The 19,378-nt window shown below is 46.4% G+C and overlaps 1 protein-coding gene across 1 annotated transcript in view; it reads right to left on the bottom strand.

Annotated features, from left to right (window-relative positions):
• Positions 1-19,378, bottom strand: part of SMPDL3B (sphingomyelin phosphodiesterase acid like 3B) — a 152,297-nt gene that overhangs the window by 93,644 nt on the left and 39,275 nt on the right. The window contains exon 3 of the mRNA XM_078682506.1: positions 11,495-11,592. Coding sequence (XP_078538632.1) covers positions 11,495-11,592 — 98 coding nt within the window. The remainder of the gene's footprint in view (positions 1-11,494; positions 11,593-19,378) is intronic.

Genomic DNA, 19,378 nt, shown 5'->3' with positions numbered 1-19,378 from the left:
AGTGTGTTCAATATCAATGACCAGGCAATTGGGAATTTTAGTTTCCCTCGCTATTAACTACTGGGTATCAATTGAACACTTGGATATCACTCTTTGACTGCTTAAACCACATTTGATTTAACTTTAATATCCAGCTTCTTCACCTCTACAAGTGATAATTGGTTTTCTGGGTCCCACTGTTTTGAATAAGATTTGCATTTACTGTGTAGGGCTCTCTCGGAACTAGTGGCTGATTTAATTTTTAACTGACTTACATTTAAATCCCTATATCCAGATGCCCTTCTAGTGAAACCATTTTTTTTAATACAGGCATCCCAACTCGGGCCAGATTTACACTTGTTATCACATGCATGACACCCCAAGATGGCTTCACTTTTTGCACTGGATTCTACCTGTCAGTTGTGCTCTTTAAACTCATTGGCTCCATCTTGCAGATTATTTGAATAGCCTGGTTTCCCAATTTTACTTGAAGGTGAACTCTTTTACTCCCTTTTTTCTGATCATATATGCCCTTAATAATTTAAATTAGTTGACTTTTTTCACGCCTTTTTTGAGTTTCATCGGCAGCTACTGTGCTCAGAATGAATTTTTCTCATGATGATGATAATCTGTTGATAAAGTTTGGGGTTGAAACGCCATCAATGATTACAGTAAAAAAGAAGAACAAATTAAGCTAACGTCGAGTACGCAAAAAAATTGCAGTGTAATACACATTTATATTAAAAAAAAATCTGCAATGTATTTTGAGAAGTCTGTCTCTGTTTTCTCCTCTTTTTGGATAATGTAATGGGCAATATATTGTTTGCAGCATTGGCACTGTGTTCATCTTTGCTATTGTAAAAAGCTTAAGGTCCCAAAATCAGTGGATAATCAAAGATGTATCCACTTATAATGAAGAATCATTGGTGGTGTTAATCCCAAAATTTGGCATGCCCTCAAAGGGCGGGAAAGGTAAAGGTTCAAATCGGGTATCTCAATTGGTGCCTACAGGTTATGTCCCTACTAACTATAATAACATACCGAAAATCAGTAGCAAGATCACTGATATAATCCGACAGTTCATGCACATATATTCAGAAATGCTTCTAGTGACAGACGAATTCACAAAAAGTGTTTTGGTAAAAAGTTTTTTTTAAAAATACAATTTATTCATATAGTTATTACATAATTCATAATACAAATCACAATGTTAAAACATTCATATGACAATAAAACAAATTAGACAATTATAAAAAAGAATCAAAGGTCGACCTTAAGCTTTTTACAACCCTGTTTCCCCCCAGTCCCGTATTAGTCTGTGTGGGGTCCTCCTTTTCTTTTACATCTTTGCTATTGAGCATTTATTTATGTTTTAATGTGACTGTTTTGGTCTATGAATTCTGTTCAAATTCTATACAATTAAAGCATTGTTTTTGTATGTATATGGTCTTTTGTCACATTATTTAATTGTATATGTGTTCTATTGAGTATATCACTACAAGTACACAATGTATCCTATATATTGATACATCTTGCAGACATTGGTAGTTGTAAACAAATGTATGGCCAGTTTCCACTTATGTTATGTCTACGGGGTTGCTCCTGTAGCACGTATTGGTACATCCAGCCAAACTGGTGGAATTGTCGAGACGTGGGACAACATAAGGGTCTCGGGCTGGGTGCTATGTGGGAGGGCCATCACATGAAGTTCTTTGAAACTCTAAGGACCGAATTCGATCTTCATCAGTACCAATTTTACAGATATTTACAACGAGGCATGCTTTTGAGGCACACCGGGCAGAAACATTTAATTTCCCAAAACATAACGTTCTGCAGGCAAAATTGATAGTCGACCACTTGGGCAGAGGAGATGTCTCAAGACTGTATTATACACTAGTATGTAATGCAGCCCATCTTTTACTCAAGCTACGATCCAAGTGTGAGCAGGATTTGGGCCACTTACAGGGCACAGATAGCAACCTGGGGAGCTGGCCAAGACATCAAGACTGTCCCAACTAAGTTACCTGGACAGGGTATATTACCCTCTAGGCTGACAGCCTATATAAGATGGGCAGAATCCATCAGCACTATGTACTGGACGTCAATCAGAAACAGATTTGTTTAACATGGTTTGGGATTTTTGCGTGATACAGGCTTACTTGTGCATTGCAACTCTAATATATCAAACGTTTTGGGAAGACCCATTTATGTTTCACTTACATGATTAGGAATAATAAAGACCCCGGGAATACCAGATCGGAGCAAACTCTGTGGGGTGGGTATTCTTCTGGTCAAAAGGGATATAGTTAAACATTAGCGATCTGATATAGTTCCCCCAATACAACATTGATTAAAATGCATAGAGAGATGCTCACAGTTGGAAGAACTAATCTATCAGGCCAGGGGCTGTCCAAGTGAATAGAAAAGGATTTGGGGACCATGGTGAGACCACTCTCATATTATGGGGTTTTGCGGCCATGGTCATGTAACTGAGGCATTCTGCTGTGATTTTCTTCAGGCGTATCAGCTACTATGTTTATGTATGGTTGGAAAGAAAGTATGGAAGCTGACTTGAGTGACAGCCAGTACAAGCCAGTGAGTGTTGGAAAAGGGGGTCCATTTTCACTGTCTGGTCTTATTACTATTCATAGTTTGCATCAGTTAGAGGCCAACGTTATCAGGTCAAACATTCAAGCAACCCATTGGAAGATAATATGATTTAAGTAACTACAAATTTTCACGATGAGTACTAACACTTAACAGAGAAAGTTATCAAATAATTATGAACCTGGTCCAATGGACCATGGTTCACTAACAGCTTAGGTCACCTGAAAAAGTCTCTAAAAAAATCTGAAAGGGGTTAGAGGCAAGGCTTTGACTTTCCTCAGAAGAACAGAAAAATCGATATAACTGACATTAAAAGTGAGGGGTCTAATTTCTATGCTTAAAAATACCAACATACCCGTCCTATAAAAAACATTTTTTGCATAGCAAACAAGCTTGCTTCCCCACACTGAATTGGATAATGCTCTGCTTACACTGTATTCTGTGATCAATTATCAAGCTTTTTCGAAGACGAAATAGAGAAAATTAGCATTAATTTCAATGCAGTCCATTTGGACTTAGCGCTCCCCCAGCACCTTGTTGTGTCTAAATGTAGGCGATTTGAGGTGTTTGAGGCAGTTACACCCAGATCAATAGCTGAACAAATATTGATAACAAGTACAGGTTCTCCTGAACCTTGTAGATTTAAGATCATCCATTAAGCCAGTGTTGTCATTGGTCACAATTTACCAGAAATCATCGTTTGCTACAGGGGGGCGTATGCCATCAGAGTGGAAGAAAGGACTGAACCTTCCATTCAACTCCAATGTTTGACCTATATCACTCCTACTATTTGCAACCAGAATTATGAAGAGTCTGCAAATCTCTTAGCTCTGTAATTACTTAAATACAAAATATATTGATTGACCCAACTCAATCAGGCTTTATGCTAGCATATTCTGCAGACTCTGTTCTTATTTCAGCTCTGGACTACCTTAACATATGTCCAGATAGTGTCAAGTTAGCTTTTCTGGTTATCCTGGATTTGACTGCTGCCTTTGACACTGTACTATTTTGCAAAACAAGGGAAACCCAGAAGGTATGCCATAGGGACCTTGGGCAGTAACGTATTTTAAAGAACAATGGTCCCTATTTTGGAAGGAAAAATAGAGGAACACAATAATCATACGCTTAAATATATCGTATAACTTTTGTCCAGCCGGACAAGAATTTATTTTCATATAGGTTCAATTAATTGTGATTCAAAACATTAAATAACAAGTGGGCACAGCCGTGACCCACAGAACACAAGACAAACCAATGAAAAACAGAATGGCCAAAGGCAGGGTATAAGATGTGTCTGTATGTTTGTAATCACTTATGACAGACTTAGATAACCAATTACACACCATTGGTCATTACAATATTAAAAAATCATATTGCATATGGTGTTTTTAGTGTCGACGACGTTTCGATGCTATTCACAACAGTATAAAGCATCATCTTCAGGACAAAAGATAAATCATTGTTGTCTTAAACTTAATCACATGTATAGCCTATATCGCATTACATTATTAGGCCGTCGGCCTCCTATTCAGCGCGAGCAGGAGCTTCCGTGCCCTGTCCCTGTGCCGTTATCCAAGAGGTGCAACTTGGCACCCAGTGGAAATATTATCTAACCCAACGCCCCAAGTGCGATCCGGCACTGACTCATATCGATATCAAGAATTACATTTTTCGAGGAAGGCCGACGGCCTAATAATGTAATGCGATATAGGCTATACATGTGATTAAGTTTAAGACAACAATGATTTATCTTTTGTCCTGAAGATGATGCTTTATACTGTTGTGAATAGCATCGAAACGTCGTCGACACTAAAAACACCATATGCAATATGATTTTATAATATTGTAATGATCAATGGTGTGTAATTGGTTATCTAAGTCTGTCATAAGTGATTACAAACATACAGACACATCTTATACCCTGCCTTTGGCCATTCTGTTTTTCGTTGGTTTGTCTTGTGTTCTGTGGGTCACGGCTGTGCCCACTTGTCATTTAATGTTTTGAATCACAATTAATTGAACCTATATGAAAATAAATTCTTGTCCGGCTGGACAAAAGACATACAATACATTTAAGCGTATGGTTATTGTGTTCCTCTATTTTTCCTTCCAAAATAGGGACCATTGTTCTTTAAAATGCCTTTGACACTGTGTCCCATTACCTGTCTTACATTACATCCTCCTGTGTGCCTTGAACAAAGCAGGCTGGGAGGCATTGTCTTGAATTGGAGTATGTAGTTTCCCAAGAAAGAATGTCACATCACAAAACAGACACTAAATCCATGTCAAAAAAGATTAGGGGTCCCATTTAAAGTATGGCATGTGCCTCATTGTCTGTCAGGGTGGCAAAGTTCAGTACCTCCCCGCTCTACCATCCTGGCTGGACTACCGCCATCATATTTTGCCATCCCCGACTCGGTGGCTCCTCTGAAGTCACTAAATGTGTGCTGAGAACACCACCCTGTTTCAGGTGGCCACTCAGAAAACGTCCTGGTTTTCCAAAACCAAACACCCAAAATTGGAGTTTGTTTTCAAAAAACGAAAATAAATGACCCTGGCACCCTGTGTGTTTTCTCCCAGTATGTGGGAGTAATTGTTCTATTTTTTACAGTTGGGACTGGTAGGATTTCCCTGGCAGTTCCAAACTAAAAAACAAAAGCAAACAGTCCACAATAGTGTAGCAAGGATGCTAAGGTCCCTGGTGCAATTAAATACCCCCATTGACTACTGTTAGGGTTGTACACTACAGCAATTATCAGGGGACAATGGGCCCCTCAGAGCTCTGGGCCCCTGTTGAAATCAGCATAGAAATCTACTCCTTGCTGCACTAGATGGAGCAGCTGCACATGGGCTGTATCAAGGCAGGTGGTTTACCCTACAATTAGACATCTCCTTCTCCTTTGAAGATACAGGAAGAGAAATAATTTTCCTTAGTCCTGGAGAATATTGTCTTCTCCTTCAGCAGAGGTGGCCAAGGTATCCTGACCCTGGTGCAGTCAATTCTCTACCAAGCTCTACAGAACTTCAAGTGAAAACTAGAACGCTGAGCACCAACTGGCCACTTTGATTCAAACATGTCCCCTAATTATCGGTGGGAACCAATCATGGCAAAACGCTAGTACTTGTAGGTTTTATACAGTTTCAAGGCAGCGAGGTACCAAAGTTGCACTGCTACTCTGGTTTCGAAGAGGATGGCAGGCATCGCATAAAGCCCACTTGCACGGAAGGTTTCAGCCAGATAACTTCCTAGTCTATCAGGAGCTGCTGCAGGACAATTCCTTCAAGAGAAGATAAAGACACAAGAATGTGTGTGATGTGTGTGATCGGCAGAAGCTCATCTGTGAGTAAGTGTGTAGCAATGGTAATGTCCTTGGCCCTTTGTGTGGGTGCCTCAACTCTCAGGCAATGGTTATATGTCAGAGGCACTCATGGCTAAACCATGCGTGCTTCACATCGCTGCCGAAACAACAAATGCGTCTGAACAACACATTCCTTTATCACACATGCCTTTACCACGCAATTTTGTGGTAAACGCATGACTGGTAAAGGGATATGTGTGATAAAGATCACACCCCAAGCTTCGCTTTGAACCCTAAAACTACCCCAACTCCCCCTGAGCCCTAAACACTACCCCGACCCCCCTCTGAGCCCTAAAATCTAACCTGAGCCCTAAACACTACCCTGACCCCCCTGGTGCCCTAAACTATCATGATCCCCCCTACCCAGAGCTCTAAAAACGACCCCCAAGCTCTAAAAATGACCCTGAATCCCTCCAGCCCCAAAACTACCCCGAATCCCCTGAGCCCTAAAAACTACCCGAACCCTAAAAACAACCCTGATCCCCCGAGCCCTGAAAATAAACCCCATCACTAAAAGTTAGCCCCGAGCCCTGAACCCTAAACATTGCTCCCAACCCTGAAAAACTACCCCAACCTCCAAAACCCGGCCCCAGCCCACTTACCAGACCTCGTCATCTCCCAATCATTCCTCATCTTGTTCCCGCCAATAAAGCATCTCGTCCGCTCACTGCCCTAACCATGCATATGAGTGATTAAGGCATATGCGTGGTTAAGGCAAGCATGGTTTCACTGGCGGTGAAAAGGCATGCGTGGCTCAGCCCGCGTTGTAAAGGCCGTTTCCTTCAGGCAATAGGCTGACCTGCTGGAATTGACTTGATTCAGACAAAGTGGACCAAAAGAGGTCTTCCTGCTCCATTGAATAATGTGTGCATTGAAACTGGATACATTCATTTGTTTTTAAAAGGCTGAAGCAGAGAGTAGTAGCCCTGCAAGGAATGAGAACAACAGTCTACTCGACAGCCCACCTAGCACTCTATAATCATTGGGCCTACATACACATAGGATAAAACCAAATAGTCAATAGCATTATGTGAGAGAAGAATACTCCACTGGGCTGAGGCAAGATGTGATTGACAAAAGCTCAAACCAATGGCAGAAAGAAACTGATTGAAGAAACTCAATTATTGAAAGTAGCAAACTCAAATTTCACTCTTCGTATATTTGTTTGACAGCTTTGCTCTAAGAACCCAGACCTAACAAGCATTTACAATACAATGGTTTCGCCTTTGGAAACGTTTGAGCTATCTGCATTGTAAATGACAACATTTGTATTTATGTGTGGGACATCGCGCAACCCACCCCTGCAAAGGACACTTCCGAAATGGCGAAAACAAAGCTGTAAAAAAAATAAAAAATAAACACGCCCACAGCCACATGACATAGGAAAAGGGGTGGGATGAGTAAAAATCACGGGAACGCCCACGAATCTGCTCCGGCAATGACGGACAGATGTCTGTTCCAATGGCTAGCCTCCATTTATGGAGCTAGCCAATGGAACAGAGGGGCGGGACTACACACAGCATACTCTAAACAAAAGTTTTTCGCCCTCGCGAAAGTCTGCTTGAGCAGCTTTCGGCGAGGCAAAACATAAAAAGCTTTTGGCAAGTGTCTGCCGGTACACTTGTGTTAAGTAACTCTGCTCCCAGAAAGTCCCACCTCAAACTTTTCTTTTGTGGACTAGGATGGGTTGCCCTTCTCATCGTTTTACGCGCTGTGGCGGTCATATCTTTTTTTGCCCCTATGTCCGAATTCTCCTCACTAGAGTCCTCCTGTGACTCAGGGTGGTGAACCAGATACTGACCAAATACCATCAGAGAGTGAGTAGAAGTGTTGCTCACTATGATTGGAAAATGCAGCGTAGTTGTTAGCCATCGCCATAGTCATAATGCCTTCTAGGATGTTAGTGGGAGTGACGGGACTTTGCTTAACATTATTATTTTCTGCGAGTCCTGGGGCTGCAATTACATCTCCATTGCTGAGAACTTGTATCTCTGGCTGCAGGTAGGCAGGGGTATCTACAGGAGTGGGGAGTTGAATTTGCTGAATTGACTGGCAGAGTTCAGTTATTGCACTATTAGACTGTATTCTTCCGGTCAGGCTCAGGTTTTCATCTGTAACTGGGGGTTTTAACGCATCCTTTCCCCTGGGCTCATCTCCTTTATCCATACTCCTCCCCCCCACCTGGCACCGCTCACCTGGAACTTCTTCTTGTTGCTGTTTAGGCGCTGGGGTCGCACGCAGCATTTCCAGCACCGTGGGCTCAGCTGTCAGCGGTGTTCAAGTCCGGGTTTTCTTTTCATCTAGTTTGATGCTGTACAGATTACTTTCTTTGTTTCTTTGACCCCCGGTTTGTATTGAGGGTCAGCAGTTGTGCTTATCTTAGGGGATATTCCAGCCCCTAGCGCCAAGCGCGTCTTTCCTTTCGCCCCCGCTGCAGCGGATATCTTCGGGGCCATAATCAAGCAGCACTTCTGCCGGAGCCGAGAACACTGTAAACTATGGTCTCTTTCCGCTTCACTAGACGCCGACGCCGACCACTCCAGGCAAGCCAGGAGAGTCTTCACCAGTTCAGCCTGGCAGAGCACCACTCCACATAGGGCGGGGCCAGGACAATGCTCGAGGTTTCCGAGGTACGGAAACAATGTATCCATTCCTGTTCGCCCGATACTTTGTCCTTTACTCGCTCAATACCCTGGCTTTTTCTCCTCGCGAGCTTCTATATTTTCTGCTGGGCAGACATTTGTTCTCATCCGCTTTTACTGCCTCATTTCGCCTTAATACATGTCCAGGGTCGGAGGGGAGCAAACGACCGTTTTACTCAAGCCGCCATCTTGCCCTCTCTAGGGACCTGTGCGAATAGGGTGCAGCTGAGGATTCCCATACGTGCCTCAGCCGTACTGATGAGAAGGCCTTGGAAGAGATTATGACCTGCTGGTTAGTTCTTAATAGCTTTGACAATGACGGTGAAACTAGCTTGGGTGATGCCTCGGGAAAAGAAGGGAAAACAACACACAACAAGCACCTACGGGCACACGGACAGTGGGAGGGGGGGCGGAACGGACAGCGGCAGGGGGGGCGGGAACACGAACAGCGGAAGGGGGGGCAGGAACGGGCACACGGACAGCGGGAGGGGAGGGGGGCGGACAGCGGGACACCGCGCAACGCACCCCTGCAAAGGACACTTCCGAAATGGCAAAAACAAAGCTGGAAAAAAAAAAAAACACGCCCACAGCCACATGACATAGGAAAAGGGGTGGGATGAGTAAAAATCACGGGAACGCCCACGAATCTGCTCCGGCAATGACGGACAGATGTCTGTTCCAATGGCTAGCCTCCATTTATGGAGCTAGCCAATGGAACAGAGGGGCGGGACTACACACAGCATACTCTAAACAAAAGTTTTTCGCCTTCGCGAAAGTCTGCTTGCGCAGCTTTCGGCGAGGCGAAACCTAAAAAGGAATACCACTATGTGTGTACCCTTATTACTCACCAGGCTCTACCTAGTGATCCTATCTGGGGACTAGTGATTGGGGCCTCCTGCAAATGAAGGTTTATCACGTCGGCCAGCATAATAAGATAAGAAATGGGATGAACTTCTGTGCTAGGGGCTTTTGACCCTACAACTCTCATTCAATGCATTGTTTTGGTGAGAGCCTATTCTCTTGCCCGGTCAAAGTAAAAGAATGGATGACTGCAAGCTGCTTAAAGTTAAATGGAGATAAAACTGAGCTATTGCTCATTGAAAATAAGGCAATACCAAGGTATATAATAAACTGGCCGACATGACTAGGTAACCCACCTACCCCGGCAGAAACAGTAAAAAATCTGGGGTTCTGGCTAGAAACAGATCTTTCTATGATCGTACTTGCAAATAAGGTAACAGCAACATGCTTTGGACTCCTCAGAAGTCTAAATTTTAGACAGAATACCCATTCAACTAAGAAAAATATTGATCCACTTCCTGGTAACCTCGCGACCAGATTAAGGAAATTCACTATTCCTGGGGGCACCTAAATACGTTACCCAGAAATTGCAGATAGCCCAAAATGCAGCCTTGAGAATATTGTGCAACAATCCGGCACGGGAATCAGTAAAAAAGCATCTACGGAAACTACACTGGCTCCCAGTGGAGGCCACAATAAAATTTTAAGTATTAGTCATTTCTCATAGAGCACGGCACAATAAAGGGCCAAAAAAAGTTATAAGTCTAATCTCCCCCTACATTCCAAAGAGACAGCTGCGATCCAGCGCAGAAGAACGGCTAATTCAGACTAGGGTCAAGAGGGAAAAATGGGGAGGAAGATCTTTCTCCCACCTGGCTCCCAAATTATGGAATTCCCTACCACTGGAATTCAGGCGGATAGAGGAGGAATTACAATTCCGCAAAAATATTCAAACATGGTTGTTCACGCAATATCTTTAAGGTATAATCTGCCCAAACTCAGTACCTGACTGCTTAGCGCTGGGAAGCCCAAGGGTAGCCATACGCTCTATAAATCCTTAGTAATAATAATTGCTTGTTGAGCCACCTAGGTCTGAAAAAAAACTTCACATTGCATACTAAACAGAACCGGTGCTTAGCCAGCCTCCATAAGTTCTTCTACCTGGACTAAACTCACAGCCAGTAGAAACAAGCACTAGAAGTACAAGCCACCTATCTATAGAATAGCTTAGCTCTTGTAAAATGTAAATGTGGGATACTTGTAAAGCGCACTGTTACTCTACCTGAGTGTCCTGGCGCTGTAGACCGCTGGGGAACCCGTCCTGGTTTTCCCTGTGAGATGCTCCCTTTCTGGCTATCTCCAGGGTGAAACCAGGCATCCCTGGCGTCTGTGGGGGGCCGTTGTAGAGATGAGGCAAGCTTAATGCCCAGAGTTACCGAGTGTGTTCCCTGGTTAGAGTAGGCACTGAGGCGAGAATTATCGAGTCCGTTGACCCTGGTCCAAGACCTTGCCGCGTCTGGAATTGAACCCTGGTCCCGGGCCGTTCTCTGCTTACAGGTCTGCTGCCTCTAACCAGTGAGCCACACCTCTTCATGTCAGGACAGTCCAACTATCCTTCCACTTAGGGCAAATCTCAAAAGTGACCTTTTGCCACTGCCAAATATCCAATAACCCCAATTCACCTTAGTGGGTTGGAAAGCCCCTCCTTTGAGGTATACAGTTTATGCTTAATATTTATAAAAAAAATACTCTGTTATAAACCAAGACTAAAATAACCCTCCAATGGGAGCCGATTTCTACTGGTGATTGAGGGCATTAATAAGAGTTGAGTAGAAACCAAAAAGCTTCGGATTTCCGGAAGAAGGGGTGAGTGAGGAGGAGAACCCACCAAGCAAATTCCTTGTTGAATGGGGATGGCATGTCAGTGTAAAATCTACGATTTGCCTCTCTTCCCAATTTAGCAATTCCCCCACAAACCAGATGTTTCCTTCCCACACAGCTCTAAATTTGGTGCAACCTCACTTATTTCCAGGGAGGGCGCTCTTTCTTGTGTAGAACTGACTGATGACTTCACCTGTGAGTTTGTGCTTCATTTGTACTCACCTGGAAATACTTCTAGTAACAAGCGCGTGAGGTTTTGCACAATCTGTAGCACGGCACCTTCTCCGAGGCTCTCATTGGGAACATGAGGAGTGTCATCTCTGAAAGAAAAGAACACTGATTAATGCTGAAGATGCTTAACAAGCAAGAACTGATCGGTCTCAAATGAGCGCACATACAACATGAGCAAACTGCCTACATCAACTACATGGAAACACTGCATGCACCTACAACATGAGGATCCGTCTGCATCTACTGCCTGCACTTACAGCATGGGGACACCCTCTCCACATAGAGCATGGGTGTACTGCTGGCACCTACTGCATGGTAATGCTGCCTGCACATACAGCCTGCTTGTAATGCTTGCACCAACTGCATAGGAGTGAGTGCCGTCTGCATTTACTGCATGGGTACACTGGACCACATGCACATACTGCAGGCGTCCTCTGCCGGCATAAACTCGGGACGTTCAAACCTGGTGCATGAGAAACTGCCTGAGCCCACTGTCTGGGGAGTCTGCAGTGAGGTACATGTGGCCTTTGAGTAAGAGTAAGAGTCAGCATGAACAGACCTTGCTAGCATGAATGACCTACACACCTTGCTAGCATGAATGACCTACACACCTTGCTAGCATGAATGACCTACACACCTTGCTAGCATGAATGACCTACACACCTTGCTAGCATGAATGACCTACACACCTTGCTAGCATGAATGACCTACAGACCTTGCTAGCATGAATGACCTACAGACCTTGCTAGTATGAATGACCTACAGACCTCGCTAGCAAGAATGACCTACAGACCTTGCTAGCAAGAATGACTTACAGACTTTACTAGTATGAATGACCTACAGACCTTGCTAGCAAGAATGACTTACAGACTTTACTAGTATGAATGACCTACAGACCTTGCTAGCAAGAATTACCTGCAGACATTGCTAGCATGAATGACCTACAGACCTCGCTAGCAAGAATGACCTACAGACCTTGCTAGCAAGAATGACTTACAGACTTTACTAGTATGAATGACCTACAGACCTTGCTAGCAAGAATGACTTACAGACTTTACTAGTATGAATGACCTACAGACCTTGCTAGCAAGAATGACTTACAGACTTCACTAGTATGAATGACCTACAGACCTTGCTAGCAAGAATTACCTGCAGACATTGCTAGCATGAATGAGCTACAGACCTTACTAGCATGAATGACTTACACCCCTTGCTAGCATGAATGACCTACAGGCCTTACTAGCATGAATGACTTACACCCCTTGCTAGCATGAATGACCTACAGACCTTGCTAGTATGAATGACCTACAGACCTTGCTAGCATGAATGACATACAGACCTTGCTAGTATGAATGGCCTACAGACCTTGCTAGCATGAATGACCTGCAGGCCTTACTAGCATGAATGACTTACAGACCTTGCCAGTATGAATGACCGACAGACCTTGCTAGCATGAATGACCGACAGACCTTGCTAGCATGAATGGCCGACAGACCTTGCTAGCATGAATGACTTACACCCCTTGCTAGCATGAATGACCTGCAGGCCTTACTAGCATGAATGACTTACAGACCTTGCCAGTATGAATGACCTACAGACCTTGCTAGCAAGAATGACTTACAGACTTTACTAGTATGAATGACCTACAGACCTTGCTAGCAAGAATTACCTGCAGACATTGCTAGCATGAATGAGCTACAGACCTTACTAGCATGAATGACTTACACCCCTTGCTAGCATGAATGACCTACAGGCCTTACTAGCATGAATGACTTACACCCCTTGCTAGCATGAATGACCTACAGACCTTGCTAGTATGAATGACCTACAGACCTTGCTAGCATGAATGACATACAGACCTTGCTAGTATGAATGACCTACAGACCTTGCTAGCATGAATGACCTACAGGCCTTACTAGCATGAATGACTTACAGACCTTGCCAGTATGAATGACCGACAGACCTTGCTAGCATGAATGACCGACAGACCTTGCTAGCATGAATGACCGACAGAACTTGCTAGTATGAATGACTTACACCCCTTGCTAGCATGAATGACCTGCAGGCCTTACTAGCATGAATGACTTACAGACCTTGCCAGTATGAATGACCTACAGACCTTGCTAGCATGAATGACCGACAGACCTTGCTAGCATGAATGACCGACAGACCTTGCTAGCATGAATGACTTACACCCCTTGCTAGCATGAATGACCTACAGACCTTGCTAGTATGAATGACCTACAGACCTTGCTAGCATGAATGACCGACAGACCTTGCTAGCATGAATGACTTACACCCCTTGCTAGCATGAATGACCTACAGACCTTGCTAGTATGAATGACCTACAGACCTTGCTAGCATGAATGACTTACAGACCTTGCCAGTATGAATGACCTACAGACCTTACTAGCATGAATGACTTATAGCTTGGGGACACTGCCTGCCTTTCCAGCATTTCACACAGCTTCCAGGTGCAGCACTGGGAGACTCCATAAATCAACTCAGTTTTGACACTGCAGCCCCTTCGTGTACTGCCTGTGGACACTGCCGAAACCTTGAGCATGGGTACACTGCCTGCACCCACAGATGGGAGAGTGCCACAGCCACTATAAAAGGGATACTGCCTGCACATACAGCAGAGCCACAGAGCCTGAACCTAATGCACGGTGATCCTGCACCGCCTACATGCACAGGACGGTGACACTGCCTGCAAATACAGCATGGGGGTACTGGTTGAACCTACTACACTGTGCACTGCACTGCCAACAATTAAAGCACGGAGACACTGTGTAAATATACAGTGTTTGTAGGCGTCTCTGCACCCACACAATGAGGCCCTGCATACTTGTACAGCACGCTGTCCGCATCCACAGCAAGGGGGCGCTGCCTGCATCCACAGTGAGGGGACGCTGCCTGCATCCACAGTAAGGGGGCGCTGTCCACATCCACAGCAAGGGGGCGCTGTCCACATCCACAGCAAGGGGGCGCTATCTGTATCCACAGTAAGGGGGCGCTGTCCACATCCACAGGAAGAGGGCGCTGTTCGCATCCACTGCAAGGGGGCGCTCTCCGCATCCACAGGAAGGGGGCGCAGTCCGTATCCACAGGAAAGGGGCGCTGTCTGCATCCACATCAAGGGGGCGCTGTCCGCATCCACAGCAAGGTTGTGCTGTCCGCATCCACGGGAAGGGGGCGCTGTCCGCATCCACGGGAAGGGGGTGCTGTCTGCATCCACATCAAGGGGGCTCTGTCCGCATCCACAGCAAGGGGGCGCTGTCCGCATCCACAGTAAGAGGGTGCTGTCCACATCCACAGCAAGGGGGCGGAGTCCGCATCCACAGGAAGGGGGAACTGTCCGGATCCACAGCAAGGGGGTGCTGCCCGCATCCACAGCAAGGAGGCGCTGTCCGCATCCAAAGCAAGGAGTCGCTGTCCGCATCCACAGCAAGGGGACGCTGTCTGCATCCACCGCAAGGGGGTGCTGTCTGCATCCACTGTAAGGGGGAGCTGTCCGCATCCACAGCAAGGGGGCGCTGTCCGCATCCACAGGAAGGGGGCGCTGTCCGCATCTACAGCAAGGGGGCGCTGTCCGCATCCACAGGAAGGGGGCGCTGTCCGCATCCACAGCAAGGGGCACTGTCTGCATCCACAGGAAGGGGGCGCTGTCCGCATCCACAGGAAGGGGGCGCTGTCCTCATCCACAGGAAGGGGGCGCTGTCCTCATCCACAGGAAGGGGGCGCTGTCCTCATCCACAGGAAGGGGGCGCTGTCCTCATCCACAGGAAGGGGGCGCTGTCTGCATCCACAGGAAGGGGGCGCTGTCTGCATCCACAGGAAGGGGGCGCTGTCTGCATCCACATCAAGGGGGCGCTGTCCGCATCCACATCAAGGGGGCGCTGTCCGCATCCACATCAAGGGGGCGCTGTCTGCATCCACGGCAAGGGGGCGCTGTCCGCATCCACAGCAAGGGGCACTGTCTGCATCCACAGGAAGGGGGCGCTGTCCTCATCCACAGCAAGGAGGCGCTGTCCTCATCCACAGCAAGGAGGCGCTGTCCGCATCCACAGCAAGGGGGCGCTGTCTGCATCTACTGCAGGGGACTCTACCAACACTTGTGTATGGGAACACTGAAACATGTTTTGTGAAATCTTCAAAAGAGTGATATATTTTCTTCTAAAGCAGACAAACCAAAAAGTGATTCTCTAGTATCTCATTCAAGAAGACTCAGTTGTTTCACTTCATCTTGGGACCTGAATGAAAACAAATCCGGAACTCAATAGCAAAAGGTCAGGGATAAAGGAGAACACGTAAAATATTCATTTTATTCCTCAGGTGACCCCCTGAGTCTGACTTTGTAATAATTTCTGACATGAAGGGGAAGGAAGGGACATATTACAGCTGTGTAGAGCACTACACGTAGTGACGCGCCTCTGAACCTTGGAGGAAGCCCATAAGATATTGCTTAGTCAAGGGACATGTGTTACACTTTGCCCTCAGTGAAGAGTTAATATTAACTTCTAATTTCCAAGACATTTTCTACAAGGGTTCACGTTAGTGAGTAGCAAACACCTCGCTGTTAACTCTTTACTGTACTCTGTACTGTTTTTTTCCTCTTTGCCCTCCAGCGATAATTCAATTTAATAACTGACAAAGGAGCACAACCTGAACAGAATGTAAATATCCTTTTCTGGCTGATCTCCAGACACATCCTTTGAGTGGTGATGTCTCTCACAGAGGAGGGATCTCCGGCCTGGAGCACGCACAAAGGGGTGTGAGTTTTTGCATTTGGCTGAAAACGCTGGGCCTCACCAGAAAGGTTGCTGCACCTTGAGTTGCACTAACAACCTCTGCAGTCCCCCCTTCCACTAACGTTTGCTAAACGGCAGTGTGCTTCAGGAAGTGTAATCTGCAGCCCCCAACAAACGGAGCCCAGCCAGCATCCTCTTCACCGCCGGACCTCCACTCTCCCGCCACCTGAGCTGATCAGCTGACTGTGCTGGGCCCATGGTCTAGTGCAAAGGTCTTCAAACTGTGGGGCGCGCCCCCCTGGGGGTCCGTGAAAGGTTTCCAAGGGGGGCGCGAATGCCTCTGCAGTTACATGCAAATGACGATTGCCTGGAACTGCTGCCTGGTTCATTTCCCGCATTTCTAGGCTGTCTTTATTTACACGCAGCCCTTTAAATTTGGGACTAGAAAGATTCGGATGAAGAGGTCACAGAGTGTCAAGAATATAGCTGAAAAGAAAATAAGTAGATTAGGTATTTTGTAGTTGGCAAATACGGTCACTGCAGAGGCCTGAGTCTGAAACCTGAGCAACACGTAATTGGACCCTCGTTCACACTTTGGCAAATAGTGACCTTTTTAACTGAAAGTGCTGCGCGGTCCCAGCCTGTGACAAAAAGTACTGTGAACATGTAAGTTAATATATTTACCTTGCATTACACACACTGCAACATAGGCTGCTGCAAAATGATGCAGTGTTTGAGATAAAAAACACGTTCCTACCAAATATAGGGTTGACTTAATTATGCAAAAAGGAAAGGTAAATTAAGCGGCGTAATCCAGCACATTGTGTGGTTAGGTTTTCTACATTGTTCGTCATTTTTACTAATGGTAAAACTGTCATGAGAAATATCATACCTCATCATTACCAGTTTTGCACCTAAATCCATCAATAAGCAACTGCAAGATGACCAATCAACCTTTATGAAGGGCCTTCTAGTGCCCCGGAACACACGTCACCAGCCACCTTTTTAGGTTTCGACTGGGGAACGGAGCGTAAGCTCCGCCCCCAGAGAAATCTGTAGTTTCCAGTAAGGACTCTTGAATACGCCCCTCTGTTTGATTGGCTAGCTCCATAAATGGAGGCTAGCCATTGGAACAGAGAGGCGTCCGTCATGGCCGGACCAGATTCGGGGGCGTTCCCGAGATTTTTTGGCTTTTGGCTACGTCATGCTACGTCAGCCAAAAGCCGGGAACGCCCCCGAATCTGGTCCGGCCGGGCCGTGCTTGCAGCTGTCCTGCCTTCCTCCGTGTCCCTCCTCCCGCCGTCCCCCCTCCCGCTGTCCTTTACCCCCCCCCCCCCTCCGCCGCTGCTGTCCGTGTGCCCTTCCGTCGATGTGACCCTTAGCACCTGCGTTTGAAAACTGCTGGACCCGGCCCACTTAAAGCCCCTCGTAACAGTGGTATATGCGCATTAGCAGTGAAGGCACATGACACCTGACCTGTGACTAAGCAACAATTTCCAAATAGCTGTCTTCTGGATGGGGCTTCGTGTGCTACCGAGACTTTCCGTGCAGCATGTGCCAGACGAGACCATGACCCAGAGCGGGGCAGGGTTTAGGGAGGCAGGCAGAGGCGGCAACAAAGAGCCAGATATCTGCTCACACGGGTAGAGGGAGGCTATACTGCAGATGGGTACGGAGCCGCGAGACCAGAGTGAGGCTGAGGATGGCGTTCCACGCTGCCTGTTTAAGGGGGCGTGCAGTGTACTCATATCCCCGTGCGTGTAAAGCTGCCTGTGAAGGAGCGTAGCACATGGCCCTAGAGCTTAGTTAGCCCGCAGCACACCAGGGTCGCTGTGTATTTTCTGCTCTTTGTTGTCACCAGTTGCCACCGACCAGGGAGGGGTGGGTGCGGGGTTAGTGTAGTCACGTGCGGGAGGCAGGTTGGTGACGTGAGGCGGGCACTCCTGGCTATGGCGTAACGGAGGAGGCGGGTGGGCTCCTCAGTGTAAACACGCTCTCTGCTCCTGCTTGCAGCTCATCGTGACACCGTGCTGTTCCCTGATCCACCGCGCTAGAAAAAAGCTTCATGCGTGGCTGTGCGAGGACGACTATGTTCTGCTGCCACAATAGCAAGCTTCCCAGTTGTGCTGAGCCTACGCTACTCTAGTAGCTGTCATCTTCCTCGTGTCAGCATTACAATAGGCAGGTTTATTTGCCCAACTAACTGTATCTGGCATGCTGGGACTTGTAGTTTTATTTTTGCTCTATAATTAGTTCTAGCTATAATTCCCAACATGCTTTGTGGTTACCTGCAAGAACAGCACAATCATAAGTTTTTTCCCCCTCGACGTTGGGGAAGTTGCCAACAGTGGAGTGGACTTATCATACCCGACTTGACATACACATTACGCATGTTTATATATTATTTCAATTTTTTTGACAAATCACTGACTTAACACTAACGTTCTATTTCTAGGTTTTCAGAATATTTTCCTACCCTGTCATTAACATGATTAACAATGGAAACAACCCCTAACCCGCTGTCCGTGTGCCCTTCCACCCCAAGGAGGTGAACTGGAGGGAATATGAGAGCAGTCTAAGAGAGCAGGGTTAATTTGTAGGCAGAGAGCACTCCAGCCCTCATCGCCTTGTTTTCATCCCCCTTCCCACTCTCTGGTACAGTACCCAGCTCCCCTCGAGGGCTGGTATTCATTCCCCACCCCCGTCATACAGTAGCCTTATCTCAGATCACTTCCCTCCTTTCAAGTTCCCCATTGGACTCTTGTTTTCTCCTCTCTCTGTAACTTGACCTCCCCTATGAATAAGGGATTTATTAACACCTCATTAACTTTCCACTAAAACTTTCACTCCCCCCTCCCACTCACCTGGGAGTGGAGAGTGCATAGGGAGTGAAGAGTGCATAGGGAGTGGAGAGTGCATAGGGAGTGGAGAGTGCACAGGGAGTGGAGAGTGCATAGGGAGTGGAGAGTGCATAGGGAGTGGAGAGTGCATAGTGCATAGGGACTGCAGAGTGCATAGGGAGTGCAGAGTGGGGAGTGGAGAGTGCATAGGGAGTGGAGAGTGCATAGGGAGTGCAGAGTGGAGAGTGCATAAGAAGTGAAGAGTGCATAGGGAGTGCATAGGG

The sequence above is a fragment of the Lissotriton helveticus genome, chromosome 3_1 (genome assembly GCF_964261635.1).
Source record: "Lissotriton helveticus chromosome 3_1, aLisHel1.1, whole genome shotgun sequence".
NCBI classification, from domain to species: Eukaryota; Metazoa; Chordata; class Amphibia; order Caudata; family Salamandridae; genus Lissotriton; species Lissotriton helveticus.
The sequence above is the reverse complement of the archived record's forward strand: the minus strand, read 5'-3'. Positions and strand labels throughout refer to the sequence as shown.